The following is a 14,865-nucleotide window of genomic DNA, read 5'->3' on the forward strand; positions in this document are numbered from 1 at the left end:
TCGCTTGGCAGTCAGCTGGTGCTGTTATGTAACTTGAAGGAAGGCTATAAAATCAGAAATTCTTCGATGCCTATTATACATAGATTACAATATGGTCAGAGCATGAAAATACAAGGCGAACCCTTATGTTACGTAACAGCACCAGTAACTCCCAGCAGACTGCTGAAAGAGATGTATATCCCAGATGTTTTAAGATGCCCTTCTGGGAATTACAACAGCAGCCGAAGAGGAGGCTATTTAAGGCGAGGTACGGCAACCACTTTCGTACTTCATTTTAGCTGCCTGGGAAGACCATTACCTCGGATCAAGGAGGGGGTACATCAGTCACTTTGACAAAGAATACTGCAATGTATTCAAAATGCCAGCAAACTGTACGTAAGGTTCATAAAACAACAACACGGTTCAACCCAGAAGAACTAAAAAAATTATCTTTAACATTTCTTTTTCTTAAAAGTTTGTAAGGACAGACTTATACTAACAATAGCACACCAAAATGTATGATAAATGCAGCTCCAAATAATTCTCTTTTATCTAAAAGCAAGTCTACCAAAATGTTCACAATATAGATTCTATTGTAATAGGAGAAAATATAGAAATCAAATGATAATCTTTAAAAGTTATCTTCGAGTAATTACCTATGCCCCTGACTACTAAGAGTGTGAAGTTTTGATGTTTTTCAAAGTAATTCTGATTAACATGACCCTGCTCTACACAACCTACCTTATCATCTGCTTCATCATCAGCCTTTTGCTCTTTGGTGGTCGGCACTGAGAAAGAGCGTTGTGTTTTGAAGAGAACTCGTGCAGTCTGTGTGGGGTCCCAACAGACAAGGCAACAAGCAGGGAATAGACAGAGAAAGAGACAGTCAAAATTATGCAGAAAGTCAGGCAGAAAACAGAGGAACCATAATAATATCAACTGTATCATTAAAATAAATCAGATTATAATCTGACATGGAGAGAACACATGACATGCTGAAACAAACTACCCAAACTGTAGAAAGCATACAACTCTCTCTCTTGAAGTTATCAAATTACTTTTAAACATACTACTAAACAGAAACAAAGGAACTGAAATGAGGAAAAACAATGCATTTTAAAAACCAGTAGGGAGGCTACTTTGGTGGATTAGAGGCAGTAGAAGCCTGGCAGATGACCCCAAAACTCTAGAGTTTCATCCCACCAGAGATAGTCAAATTATTGAAAGAGGGAAGAAGTTGGAAAATATCTGGGCACTTCATGTCCCAATTGCTGGCATGTTAAAGATCTCTGGTCCTCAACATCTACAGGCAGGTTGCCTAGAGGGTACCACTTAAAAAGGTCTACAACATGGTAGCTGAGGCCATCTTCATCTTTCACAATATTCATTGTTCTTTTCCAGTTTGTTGTACATTCCTTCTGGTCAACATCCTGGCCAATGAGTGCACATTCTACAAGTTAAGAGATTATCTACTATTTGTCTATCTCCATAAAATTATATTAGTAAAGGAGTGCAAGTACATTCTTAAAATTCGACTTATATTCTCATAATTTGGCAAATAATAATCATAATAAATAATTCCAACAACAATTAATTAAGTAATTAATTATTAATTGCATATAACCACGTGTTGTGACGAATTTTATGGTGAAAGGTTTCCTTCACAAAACAATTCTATGTAAGATGATAGGATCTTCTGATAATAATCTATTATTTAAGAACAATAATCACTGAAATAATAATAATAACAGAAAGGAAATTCGTCTCCTCACCTCAAGATGGTGCAGCTCTTTTCAGCACACCCCCATTGGAAGTGAGCTGCATGTACCATTTTAACCATATACCGGCCCTCTTGCCATTCTTAAATATCTGGCAGTACCGGGAATCGAACCTGCAGCCCCAAGGACGGCAGTTAATAGTGCTAACCGTTACGCTATGGAGGCAGACTGTAATAATAATAATAATAATAATAATAATAATAATAATAATAATAATAATAATAATAATAATAATAATAATAATAATAATAATGAGATAGGAGAAAACAAGGATTGGGAATAGCTTGATGTAAAAATATTTGCTGAACAATTAAATTAGTACAGTATGTGAAACCTGCTAATTAATCGAAAGGTGCTCAATTCCAACTGTCAGAATACATGGTACGGTAGGGTGAAGGTCCCATATTTGCTGATAGTTTCTGTTTAGTCCATCACCATGTTAGATTACCTCCAAATAGTTTCAAATTTTGCTCATACATAGCGCAGGATGTTTGCTTTGTGCTAAGAATTCCCAGAATACTTTGCATGTGTTGGGTAAAGGAAACTTAAAACTAAAATCAGAGGTTTTCTTTATCTTCTGTTAGCTGCTGGTCGACAGTGGGCAATGCATTTCAAGATAACCAGCGCAATTTTAACGCTGCGTGATCGATTTGTATATCAGTGCTTTCAGCGAAGTGTACAGTTTCATATAAACTATATGAAATATCAGAATAACAACCTGGATACACTATTGAGTCTTAGGAAAGGGCCATATAAATTAGGGATTTCAATGTCTCATTTCCTGTGAAGATGAATGACCAAACGTTAAGCTTGTAGATAAATTGGGTAATTAGATAATAAATGATGAAATACTTTTTAGTAAATATATTAGGGAGTGGATATTTGTATTATGTAGTTATTTTGAAAATCTACACTATCACCAAATAAAGTATGTAACTAAATTTGGACATTTATTTTCAGTATGATGGCTTCAATTCACAAGCTGACAACTAAAAAAAAGAGGAACAAAATGCAGACTTACCATATTATTTTCATGCAATATTCAAGACTCCATTTATTAAAGCCATGTCTTCTAAAACCATAAAACATGATTTCAATGAAAAATGGAATTTCTCTAGAAAAACTTGCTCCATCCTTGTTAACCCCTTAACTGGGGAATAGTTTCATAACATCAACCAGCCAGTGAGTAATTATTCAGCGCCACGTGCACTTTTGGAATGGGTACAGTAGCATGCGGCAGATGTAAATACAAAAAACAAAAACAAACCCCATGGCACTACAGCTCTTGAAGGGCCTTGGCCTACCAAGCGACCGCTGCTCAGCCCGAAGGCCTGCAGATTACGAGGTGTCGTGTGGTCAGCACGACGAATCCTCTCGGCCGTTATTCTTGGATTTTGAAACCGGGGCCGCAATCTCACCGTCAGATAGCTCCTCAATTCTAATGATGTAGGCTGAGTGGGCCTCGAACCAGTCCTCTGGTCCAGGTAAAAATCCCTGACCTGGCCGAGAATTGAACCCGGGGCCTCCAGGTAAGAGGCAGGCATGCTACCCCTACACCATGGGCCGGCGTAGATGTAAATACTCAACAGAAAAATATATTTTACTTGATTTATTAAAATTATGAGTGATATAGTAGAAATTCAATAGCATTATGTTATTACCGTTTTCCTTGTAAACCCGTAAATATATACATATATACACAGCGTGTTCATACAAAAGTGAATTTAAAAAGTGTTCCTTTCATTATTATGATGACATGTTCCAAGTCTTCAGATATGCATCAATACGTTCTACATACTTTCTGGTTCATAGGTCATTCAGAAACTGTGCACAGTGTAGTAAATACAGAAGCAAGGGCAAGCACAAAGTGCCACGTCACATTCCTCACAGTAGTAGACAGTTTCTCGTCACCTCTGGTTTGACAGGCACACAACACACCGTTTTCTTGAGCGATTCCTACATCCGGTCGGCGGATTCTCAGATAATACAACATCTTTCCTAACCAAGCCATTATCACGTCACACGGAACAGTTTACCATCATATACAGACCAATTTACAAAAAGTTATCAGAACATGGACAATGGAGTTCGCAGAACAACTGTATCGTAGTAACAACAACAACAACAATGATAACAACTCGCAAATTTAATTATTTCAATGTACATATACAGAAATAAATTATTTACGAAGAATTTGGCGCGGACCGTACGAGGCAACACGAGACAGATGTTGGACTGCCGCCTAGGCGCGAACTACCTGACTGGCGTGAGACCGGATAGAAATGAATAGGATAGCAATAATCACATCTAATATGAATGGAATTTGTTTTAAATTACGATAGTACATGGCAGAAGTGATTAAGAATAGTCAGACGCCTATAGGAAGCTAACCCTACGTAAGAACACATTTAGAAGTACAAGAACGCCTAAAGGGGTCAAACCCAATACTCGTGCGACAGCTGTTGATGCCTTTAGGCGTCAAACCCAGTTAAGGGGTTAATAGAACGACCAGTTAGGCCCACTTCCAGCATCTGAGAACAATTCTCCAAATCCAACCACTGACCCCCTTCTCAAAATCCCCTCTACCCCAAAAGTGAGACACCCCAGCACCAAGAAAAAAAAGACCTCAAGCAAAACTGCTGTCCAAATTATGAACACTATCCACATCAAACACCGAAGTAGGCGAAATTCCATCTCCGACAACAGTGTCACTTCCAAAAGAAAGAGCTCATGAGAAACAGCCCATCTTGGTCATCCAAAAAGCTGGCAGGCCTACCTAAGGAAAGAGAAACACAGGAAAGACTACATCAAAACATCGTGAAAGTCAGGAAGAAGACTGAATTTGTGGTGTATGTGGTGGGACATTTTCCGAAGACAGCAAGATACAGAATGGGAGAAAGTGGATCCAGTGTTCTTTTCGTAAAAACCTTACCATGAACTTTACCGGAATGAAACAGAATTTGATCTTGTTTTCATGTGTGACCAATGCAGTACTGATGAACATTCACACTAAACATGTAATATAATGCAAACATGATTTGTAAATTGATGTTTTCTGCTTTATCACGTTCATATGGTACTGTCACTAAATTAGGTGTGCCCTATCACCAAATTGGGTCCCTTATTACCAAATAAGGTTGCTTACTTGTTAGGAAATTATATTTTAATAAACCTATGTTAGAGTATGGTTTAATTATTTTCACTTATTAGATCCTGAAGGGTAAATCTTGTATTAAGTATATACATCAATTATGAGGTTTTCAAACATATGTATGTGCCTTAAAAAAAGCATCAACTGAAAATATCACCAAGTTAAGTACCTTTACCCTACTTATCCATTTTATTGAATCTAGAGCAGGTTGTACAAGTGAATGATATTTATTCAAGCACAGTGTTACACATGATAACCGGTTGGCTTATTTGGCGATTAATATTCATTCAATTAAAAGCTCAACATGAAGTTAAATGAGTAGCTATTAATCCTGATTATGGAAATGTTAATTTCAGTATAGATTTGTGATCATGATTGTTCAAATTAAATCCATAAAATAGAGATTTGTGGATCGATAAATGATAGACCATGATTTTAACATTCAATCACCAAACCGTAGAGTCAAGAACTGTTTTTAGATATTATTTAAGATCATCTATCTATATATATGAAAATAAGAGTTTTGTCTGTACATTGCTCAGAATTTGAAAATAATGGTATTTTTGTATCGGTCATGTCCACAGTAATGAGGAAATGCACTTTTTACTTTTCAATTATTATTATTATTATTATTATTATTATTATTATTTTTTTTGCTAGTTGCTTTATGACGCACCGACACAGATAGGTCTTATGGCGACGATAGGACAGGAAATGGCCAGGAGTGAGAAGGAAGCGGCCGTGGCCTTAATTAAGGTACAGCCCCAGCATTTGCCTGGTGTGAAAATGGGAAACCACGGAAAACCATTTTCAGGGCTGCCGATAGTGGGGTTCGAACCTACTATCTCCCGAATACTGGATACTGGCCGCACTTAAGCGACTGCAGCTATCGAGCTCAGTCCCTTAATTTCTGTCTGTCTGTCTGTCTGTCTGTATGTATGTAAGTACGTATGTATGTACACACATCACGAGAAAATGGCTGAAGAGAATTTAATGAAAATCTGTATCTAAAGTCAAGAAATAAGGCACTGCAGTCTAGGCTATAAATAATTTTATTCAAGCTGGATGAAATGGTAGTTTATGGGAAGGAGCCTAAATATAAAAATAAAAAGGTACCTATGTTATTGGCCCTTTCAAAAAGTACTATATAACGAAAGTTATAGAAAATACAATTTCCAAGCATTTATGTCTTATACAGTTTTACCGTACAGACTATGATAATAGATTTGATGAATTTTTGTTGCTCAGTCCACATCAACCCCGAGCACTGTTAACATGGAAATATTGTTCAATATTGTTAACTCGCGATGGTTTTTATCATGATTGTCTTAAGGTGTAAAACCGTGTGGTCATTGGTCAATATAATATCAACAAGGAAAACTGTGTTGATTATTAAAAAAGTGAGAAGAGGAACATCAAGAAACGATCTCTTGAAGAATAAGACAATAGCGAGTCATGAAAGAAGGAAAGACTCCCAATACATTATGTGCCCTAATATAACAAAGTCGGAAGAAAACTAAATGTGAAGGCCTACAATATCAGAAGCTCATAAAACTGATCAACAATAACATTAAACTGACCATTGTTGTGATATGATTAGTCTCTTCTGCTACCACTCATCATTGACGGAAAGTAGCTGGGGAATTAGGTAACTTTGCAGCTACTCCATGATATTAGTGTGCTGCAAAATAATAATAACCGAGATAAACATGTTGCAGAGAGAGAGAGAGAGAGTGAATGTGAGTGTGTGTGAGAGAGAGAGAGAGAGAGAGTGGGTTTTTTTAATTTTTTAATTTTTTTTGTAAATTGCTGTACTACTGTTGGAATCAAATTTTGATATGTGGTGTAGGTTTTTCTAAACTTCTCATGTTCTGGTCGTGGTGGAAGATTCAGATCCTGCTGTTTTGTGATCTTTTCTCAATGCAATTAGGCAGACCATGTGTTCTATTTGCCAACAAATTAAATATTTGATAATAAATAATTTTAGGTAACGTCAATTTCTGACAATGAAGTAGATCATATTTTAATCCACGAAAAATTAGTCAACGAAATGAATTATTCTTGCCGGAATAGGATACCGAGTAAATTTCATAGTGTCATAATCAAGTGATCGTTATCCAATGTAAAGTAAAAGTAAAAGGAAATAAATATTGCATGACAGAAGATGAAGCAATTAATGACCTTACGGTAATTAAAAATAATAGAGTTAAACAATGCTTAATAATAACGTTAATGAGTTGTGTATTAAAAACAAATCTCTTAATCTAGTGATCTAAAAATGAGAGATGAGATGATTATGCATAAATGGTGATAAACAAGCCATAATTAATTTATTTGGGAATACAATTTCATTCTAAATTAATTCATGGAATTACATTAGATGGATTTTAATAATAAATAAGATGCTTTCTAATAATTATTATAGGAAATAATCAAGAATTAATAATCAATTAATTATTAAATAAAATATAACTAATTGAAAGCTTTAATTCTGTGAAACAAAAGAAACTGCCTGTAAATAATGTGAAATAGATGTAAAATTTTATAAATAGGGAAGTGCACATAAAATAATGTACATATTATTCAGAATTTGGAGAAGTGATAGAATTTGAACTACATAGTTATAGTAGTTTCATTCTCAAGAAGGAATTGACATTATAGGAAAGGATTACTAATTTCAATAGAGTATAAATTGAAGTTAAAAGAATCAGGAAGATCTTAATCTTGATTTACTCCAGGAGGAGGATAATTCAGTTATGGCAACAATGTCAGTTGTAATTTAAGTCCAGAAGGAGAAAATTTAATCCTTACTTGACTAAAATATTGTCCCAACTTATGTTAATTGTTTTGATCCAATTACAGTTAATTAGTTCATTGATGAGTTGTGAAAGTGAGGAGAAGGAACCACGTCAATCTCAATGAAATAATTCATTTTGTACATCTCAAGAAGTGAGAATTTTCTAGAATAATTTGTAAATATGCTACTATCATGAAAAAAGAAACTCATTTCAATTATTGTTAATAGATGCCCACCAATTATTTGTAATTTTTCTCTTATTTAGCCATTGGCATAGCCACAAGCCTATCCTGCCACATTCTCCTGTTATATCAATTTTAATTAAATGCCTCAATATAGTCAAGTTGGTCACATGAACGTAATACGGTGGGGTACCTCATGTTCTCTGACTAAGAGACCCTGGAACAGGGGCAACATATATACACAGGATCATTCTATTATGTTATGACTGGGTGGCCACAACAACTGCACTGAGCAATAAGCCTCTGCTCATAGCCATCTGTGCAACATAAGAGTCTGTGGTAGCAACACTAAAATTTGAACAATGGCTACTAAGGTGGGAAGCTAGTGATAAAAGTCATTCAGCTATCTCAATCCCTCAAGAAGTTAATGAATAACTACTACCATCAGTAAACTATTATCTGCCTATTCAGTTCATGTAGAAATAAGAAATAATAAGAACTTCATCCCAGTAGAATAAATTCCTCTTGGTTGAACTCAACTAGACAGAAGAAAAATCAGTACATAAATGCTAATGACAAAAAATTAGAAATCAGCGCTTAAAAGATTTTTGCCCAAAGATTGAGCTCAAACTTGTTAAAAATATGAGAATACATTCCCTAGAGAAATGTACACTTTCTAATAAGCATCAGTGCTCTCATTATATTTACTGAATTCTAACACTTAGGTCTGATGACATCAGACTTCATTATATTTTTCTGTGTTCTCTCCATCAACAGATAGGTATAAAATTAATTTGATATTACATGGTTCCCCACAGACAGTGGTTGTTGAGGGTTCGGGCTGATACACCGGATTACTCCTTACTTTTCCCACAGAAGCAACCCCTGCCTCCACACCAGATTTAGGGGCCGGCACCGACGAGGAGCGCTGGGTGCGAAACAAAGGTCTTGCTGAGGAAGAGGAGCCTGGAGGAGCTTGTGGGCCCAGATCCAGACTGCGCCACCCTTTATTGCTATTAGTGTCCCCCCCACATGCAGGCGACTGAACCTACATGCACGTAGCACCACATAGTTAGCTGAGGAAGAGTTCTTAAACAAGTACACATCACATATGTTATATCACTATCTCTAAGGTAATCTACAAAACACACAACAAAATGATTATTAGTACATCTTGATATTATGTATACACTTTATACTGCATGCAGCAAAACAAACACCACTGAAATGTTATTCAATTGCGTTGGTACAGTATGACTTCAAAATGGGTATCATCACATGCCACACATTGTTCATAACATTTCTATATTCTTGAATATGTTGATCAACAAAGGTTGCCATAGAACACAAAAAAAAATATGTTATCTCCTCACATAATTCGGGAATATTGAGTAGGTGCGTCATCTGTCTTGAAAACGGATTCTTTCAGCATGCCCCGTATATAAGCATCCGGGGCTGCGAGATCCAGGGAGCAGAAAGGGTATGGGAATGGAGTTCATGAGAAATTAGGTGATCTCCAAAGCACTGCTACAGAAGGGTCAGTGATTCCCCCATGTTATGGGCAGTATTCCATCTTGCTGCATCATTGTCGTTGGAGGGTTAAGTTTCTGGCATGGACGAAAGGGTGGAAATCCAGCAAGAATGGGGCAATAATGAGGTCTCTGTTGACTATCTGGTCCATTGTTTTAGGATTCTGTGCAATATCCTTAATTAAATAAAGGCCCAATATTCCGTGATTGGACACGGTCCACCAAATCATAACCCGTACACTGTTCTAGTGGTTTCTATATAACAACATCAGGCCATTTAAACCCTAAAAAATAAGTTGTTTATCGGTTGATGTAGCCATCAAGGTGAATATGGCTGTCACTTGAACACCATAAGTAGCAAAAGAAATCTACATCTTCATACGTCATGGACAACATCAGCTACAATACTGTAATTAGGCTCGCTCATCCCTTTCTGTTAGACACTGAGTAACTTGAAAATTTAACAAATTTGACTATTCTCAGTCTAATATGGTCCGTACTGATTATGACACAACTATATAACTCGAAAGGCTCTCAGTGGGTCCACCCTGTCAATACCTTATTACATACATACAAACAATGCTACTTTACATCAATCGTACATGTTTCGAGAAATTCCCTTCATCAACGATCAAAATATCAAAACATCCATACAAACAAAGATCCAAAACAACTTACAAATGATCAATATCTGTACATCTAAAATTAGCTTAAAATATTACAGTCCTATCACCATCATCATCATCATCATTTGGGTATTATTGTCTTAAGTTGCTCTAACATCTTTCCTGAACTTATTATGTGCGACACAAACACCAAAGAAGTTTTGATATGTGTTACAAACACCAGAGAAATAGTCTTATGGGTATTCAGATGACTGTTTACATATATTAAAATAATAATGTCGCAAATGCTTAAGTCCTTAAAATGAATTAAAATTTTGTTGACCCACTATGAAATTTAAAAATAATACTTTCAAAATATTCAATGCATATGTGTATTATCATATCGCTCAAACCGAGTTGCAGTGATATTTGTCGTAGACTAAGCTTTGGGGACTGTAACAACTGTTGGAGAAGTTGTCCATGATTCTCGTTTGTGATGATGGTTCATGGATGCCCTGTTGTCCCCTTTTGTAGACAAAAGACTGATTCAGACGAAACTTGTCGATGACAGCTAACACAGTTCTGTTATTTGGTACCTGCTTATTAAATCGTCTCTTGTACTGTTCTTTGACGTGAAGCAAACTCAGCTCATTCTGACAACACATTGTATGATCGGAAATAATGTTCCACGATAAACACCTTCTTCTCTGTTGTGAGAACCATAATTACAGAAATCGGTACAACATTGAATTCACAATATGTCAAGTTCTTATAAGAACAAATTAACACTGCTAGGGAAATATGGATAACAGATGAGCAATAATTTCAGTGTTATTTGTTTTGCCACATACCGTATTACTAAAACTATATAGAGCCAATTTGCAAAGAACTGGCAAAACAAAAATCAGGATGAAACAGAAGAACTGAGCTAAGCTGCATTGCTAACTCTAGCTCGTCTGAAGAATATTAAATGTTTTTACAGGCTTTGGTCATTTAATCACATATAATGTTAATAAATATCAAAATATTCACTTGAACATCATAGCACAATTTATTTTCTCTTTTCTCAATTCATTTACTAGCATGTAACAGGTAATTTAAAATGGAGTTCCAAATACATGAACACTTGCCATACATACAAGCAGGAAATATTCTGAAAATAAGGGTCAGTTGGTAAAAATTCTGAGCATAAATCTTTATTCTCCTCTGTTGCTAGGGTGCTCTCATTTTATAAGGAAACTTTGTATTATTCTCCTGCTGAACAATTTCTGGATCTCTCAACTGCAGTGTGGGAAGCCAGGTGATAGTGACAAAATATCCCAGCAGTTAGTTGTCTGAGAATTGTACCCGAAAATGAATGCAACTGTTGCTTTTGTGTTATTGTGTATAATGCTCAATTGAAGAATGAAGTATTTGACTGAACAGCAAATTTATTTGGTGGAATGTTGCATAAGGAAATGGTAACTATAGAAAATGCATTTGGAGATTTGCTTGTAAATAACTATAGCATTCTTACAAAATCTTGTGCTTCAAAGCTGGTGAAAAAGTGATGTAAAACAGGTTTAATTTGTGATACTGAAGATAAACTTGGGGATATTCAGGTGTGGCTAGAAGTAAGTCTCCTAAAATCACTTATTCTAGTACCATTAACAAACATATCCATGGGGTTGCCCTACAAAGTGACCAGAATGTTGAAATCTCGACCATATAAAATAAGGTTAGTGTAGGAACTTTACCAAACAGATTTTGCTTCAAGGAGGAGGCTCTTAATTCTGAAACACTTTATGTCCAGTTTTTAATGACCGGATAATTAGTACAGGTTTATGGCTCACTAGATCAGCTGACCTAACTTACTGTGAATATTATCTTTGGGGAATCCTAAAGAGCAAAGTTTACCAAAATAATGCCCATATTATGGAAGAACTGAAGGCCAAAATAACACATGCAATACAGTCTATTATCAAAGCAGAATTACAGAAAGTGGCAAATAATTTGTTTGAACTATGTGATGTACGTCTTACTGTGGTAGGAGGGCATTTTCAACAGTATCTAAAGTAAAGGGCGAGTATTAAACATATATACATGTACAGTATATTTAATAATAATATTTAAATTCATAGGGTTATTTCATTCTTATTTTATTCTGTATTTGCTAGATGTCTTGATTTACTTGTAGTAACAGAACACGCTCCCTATGGGAAAGAGCTGGGTTCTTTTGTAATCTCGTTTCCTAATTTTGTCACCTGTCACCAGACTCCCCACGCTCCAGTTGAGAGAGCCAAAAGTTGGCCAGCAGCAGAATGACCCAAATATTCCTCATAAAATGACAGCACTGTATTAACATGGCAAAATGTCTTCTAATATTATGAGAATATGGATGCCATAATAGAACTGATTGAATTACATAGACATATTAAATGAAAAATATAGCAATAGCTAATCAAAAGTAGAAAAATGAGAACACAGAAAGTGGAAGATCATTACAATAATTCTCACAAGTATAAAGGATCAATGTACCTAATAACCATCAGAGTACACTCTAATAAGAAACAACACTGGGAATTCATCATTTACATAATGTATCTCCTAAGACTACTTATTATTCATTTTATACCTTAGTAAGACGGCTCCTTATAAAGGACATGCAGAGATGTAGAGACTGGTTCTTAATAAAATCATTAGTCATGCTTCTAATTTTCTGCACATTTTCCAATATCACAGCAGTTTTTGAATGAACATGAAAAGGGTTCATTTATAAATATTTTAATATAAAATGACCCCCTTCTTATTTTCCTGATTCATTCATTTTCTGCAAAATTGATTGCAGTTTCATTTACTAATACAAAGGTGGTTATTTTTTTTTTTTTTTGCTATTTGCTTTACATCGCACCGACACAGATAGGTCTTATGGCGACGATGGGACAGGTAAGGCCTCGGAATTGGAAGGAAGCGGCCATGGCCTTAATTAAGGTACAGCCCCAGCATTTGCCTGGTGCGAAAATAGGAAACCACGGAAAACCATCTTCAGGGCTGCCGACAGTAGGGTTCGAAGCCACTATCTCCCGGATGCGAGCGCACAGCTGCACGCCCCTAACCGCATGGCCAACTTGCCCGGTCTAATAGAAAGGCACTCCACTGACATTTCAAGACAAAGAGAAAAATATTGCACCATATTAAGATCCTGGCAGCACAAGTTCCGAAAACTTAATAATGTAACACAGACTATGATAACGGTAGCCTATGTATGAGGAATGCAGATGTAATTTCTAATGTTATGGTGCATTCAAGAGGCTGATTGTGGTCACTGCCTTAAAACTGGTATAATATTCCAGGTTTTTAAATATATAGGGTGATTCTATTGATACTGGCTATACTACAATGCCATTTGTATGTTTGAGGGGAAAAAAACAAAGACAATAATAATAATAATAATAATAATAATAATAATAATAATAATAATAATAATAATAATAATAATAATATTTGCTTTACGTCCCACTAACTACTTTTTAAGGTCTTCGGAGATGCCGAGGTGCCGGAATTTAATCCCGCAGGAGTTCTTCTACGTGCCAGTAAATCTACCGACACAGGGCTGTCGTATTTGAGCACCTTCAAATACCACCGGACTGAGCCAGGATCGAAGCTGCCAAGTTGGGGTTAGAAGGCCAGCACCTTAACCGTCTGAGCCACTCAGCCTGGCACAACAAAAATAACTGAAGACTATTAGTCCCAGACACACTCATTGTTTGTGGGAAGAACATCAGTGCACTAGGTTCCAATACTGGTATATTTCTATAATGTCATATACTATGGCATTGAAATTAATGACACTTCAAACTATTTTCTCAATATTGACAGCATGTTCATTTACCCTCTTTAATTAGATTGGAAACAACAGTAGATTAAAAACACTAATGTTAATACAAGAATGCATGATGTATGGTACTAACATGTACAATGAAGGTTTTGAAAGAGTGATGACTGACGAGATTTCCAAAGCAGTTTCTTTCTACTAGGAAAGTTCTGGGACTAGTTTCAGCATAGTGAATACATCAACATTTGGCTGGGTGATTTGGATCATGTAGCCGTAAGTTTGCATTCGGTAGACGGTGGGTTTGAATCTCACCCTTGACTGCCCTGGTTTTCAATAGTTTCCTGTTTTCACACCAGGCTAATGCTGGGACTGTACTTTAATTAAGGCCACAGTCGCTGCCTTCCCTCATCTAGCACTTTCCCATCCTTAGGTGTTAGTGTGTTGTTAAACTGCTAGTAATAAAAAACCCACCAATATCAACAAGCAGACTAGAAGTATTTTTTTTGTTGCTATTTTGCTTTACGTCGCACCAACACAGATATGTCTCATGGCGACGATGGGATAGGAAAGGCCTAGGAATGGGAGGTACGCGGCCGTGGCCTTAATTAAGGTACAGCCCCAGTATTTGCCTGGTGAGAAAATGGACTAGAAGTATGGGAACAACACATGGAACCTTCACTATCCATATTGGCTAATAACATACATGACAAAACAAAAACAAAAGTATTGGAAAGAAACAAACAAGTGTCAAATCAAGTTATATATATATATAGCTTGTCATTAATGCTTTCACGGCCCGTACTTATAGACATGATACTGTATAGGCTTTTGGGCTTTTGCCGTGTCAAGAAAATAAGGTGAAATTCTTAAAGTTTGGCAGAAAACTGTACTCTGTGTTCTCAAAAGAATTCTCAACTGACCACGAGAAAGGCTTCTAAAACAATGACACTTTGAAATTTGGACGTTATAATGGAAGTGGAAATGGTACGTATGTTAATTCACCACCAGATGGCATTCAAAGCGGAAGCTG

The 14,865-nt window shown here is 36.2% G+C and overlaps 1 protein-coding gene across 1 annotated transcript in view; it reads right to left on the bottom strand.

The window, feature by feature from the left end:
- Nf1 (neurofibromin 1) overlaps positions 1–14,865 on the bottom strand; it is a 666,749-nt gene that overhangs the window by 45,771 nt on the left and 606,113 nt on the right. Inside the window, exons 48-49 of the mRNA XM_068225031.1 lie at positions 8,753–8,935; positions 721–807 (exon numbers count right to left, since the gene is read on the bottom strand). Coding sequence (XP_068081132.1) covers positions 721–807; positions 8,753–8,935 — 270 coding nt within the window. The remainder of the gene's footprint in view (positions 1–720; positions 808–8,752; positions 8,936–14,865) is intronic.

Source organism: Anabrus simplex, chromosome 1 (assembly GCF_040414725.1).
Source record: "Anabrus simplex isolate iqAnaSimp1 chromosome 1, ASM4041472v1, whole genome shotgun sequence".
Classification (NCBI taxonomy): Eukaryota; Metazoa; Arthropoda; class Insecta; order Orthoptera; family Tettigoniidae; genus Anabrus; species Anabrus simplex.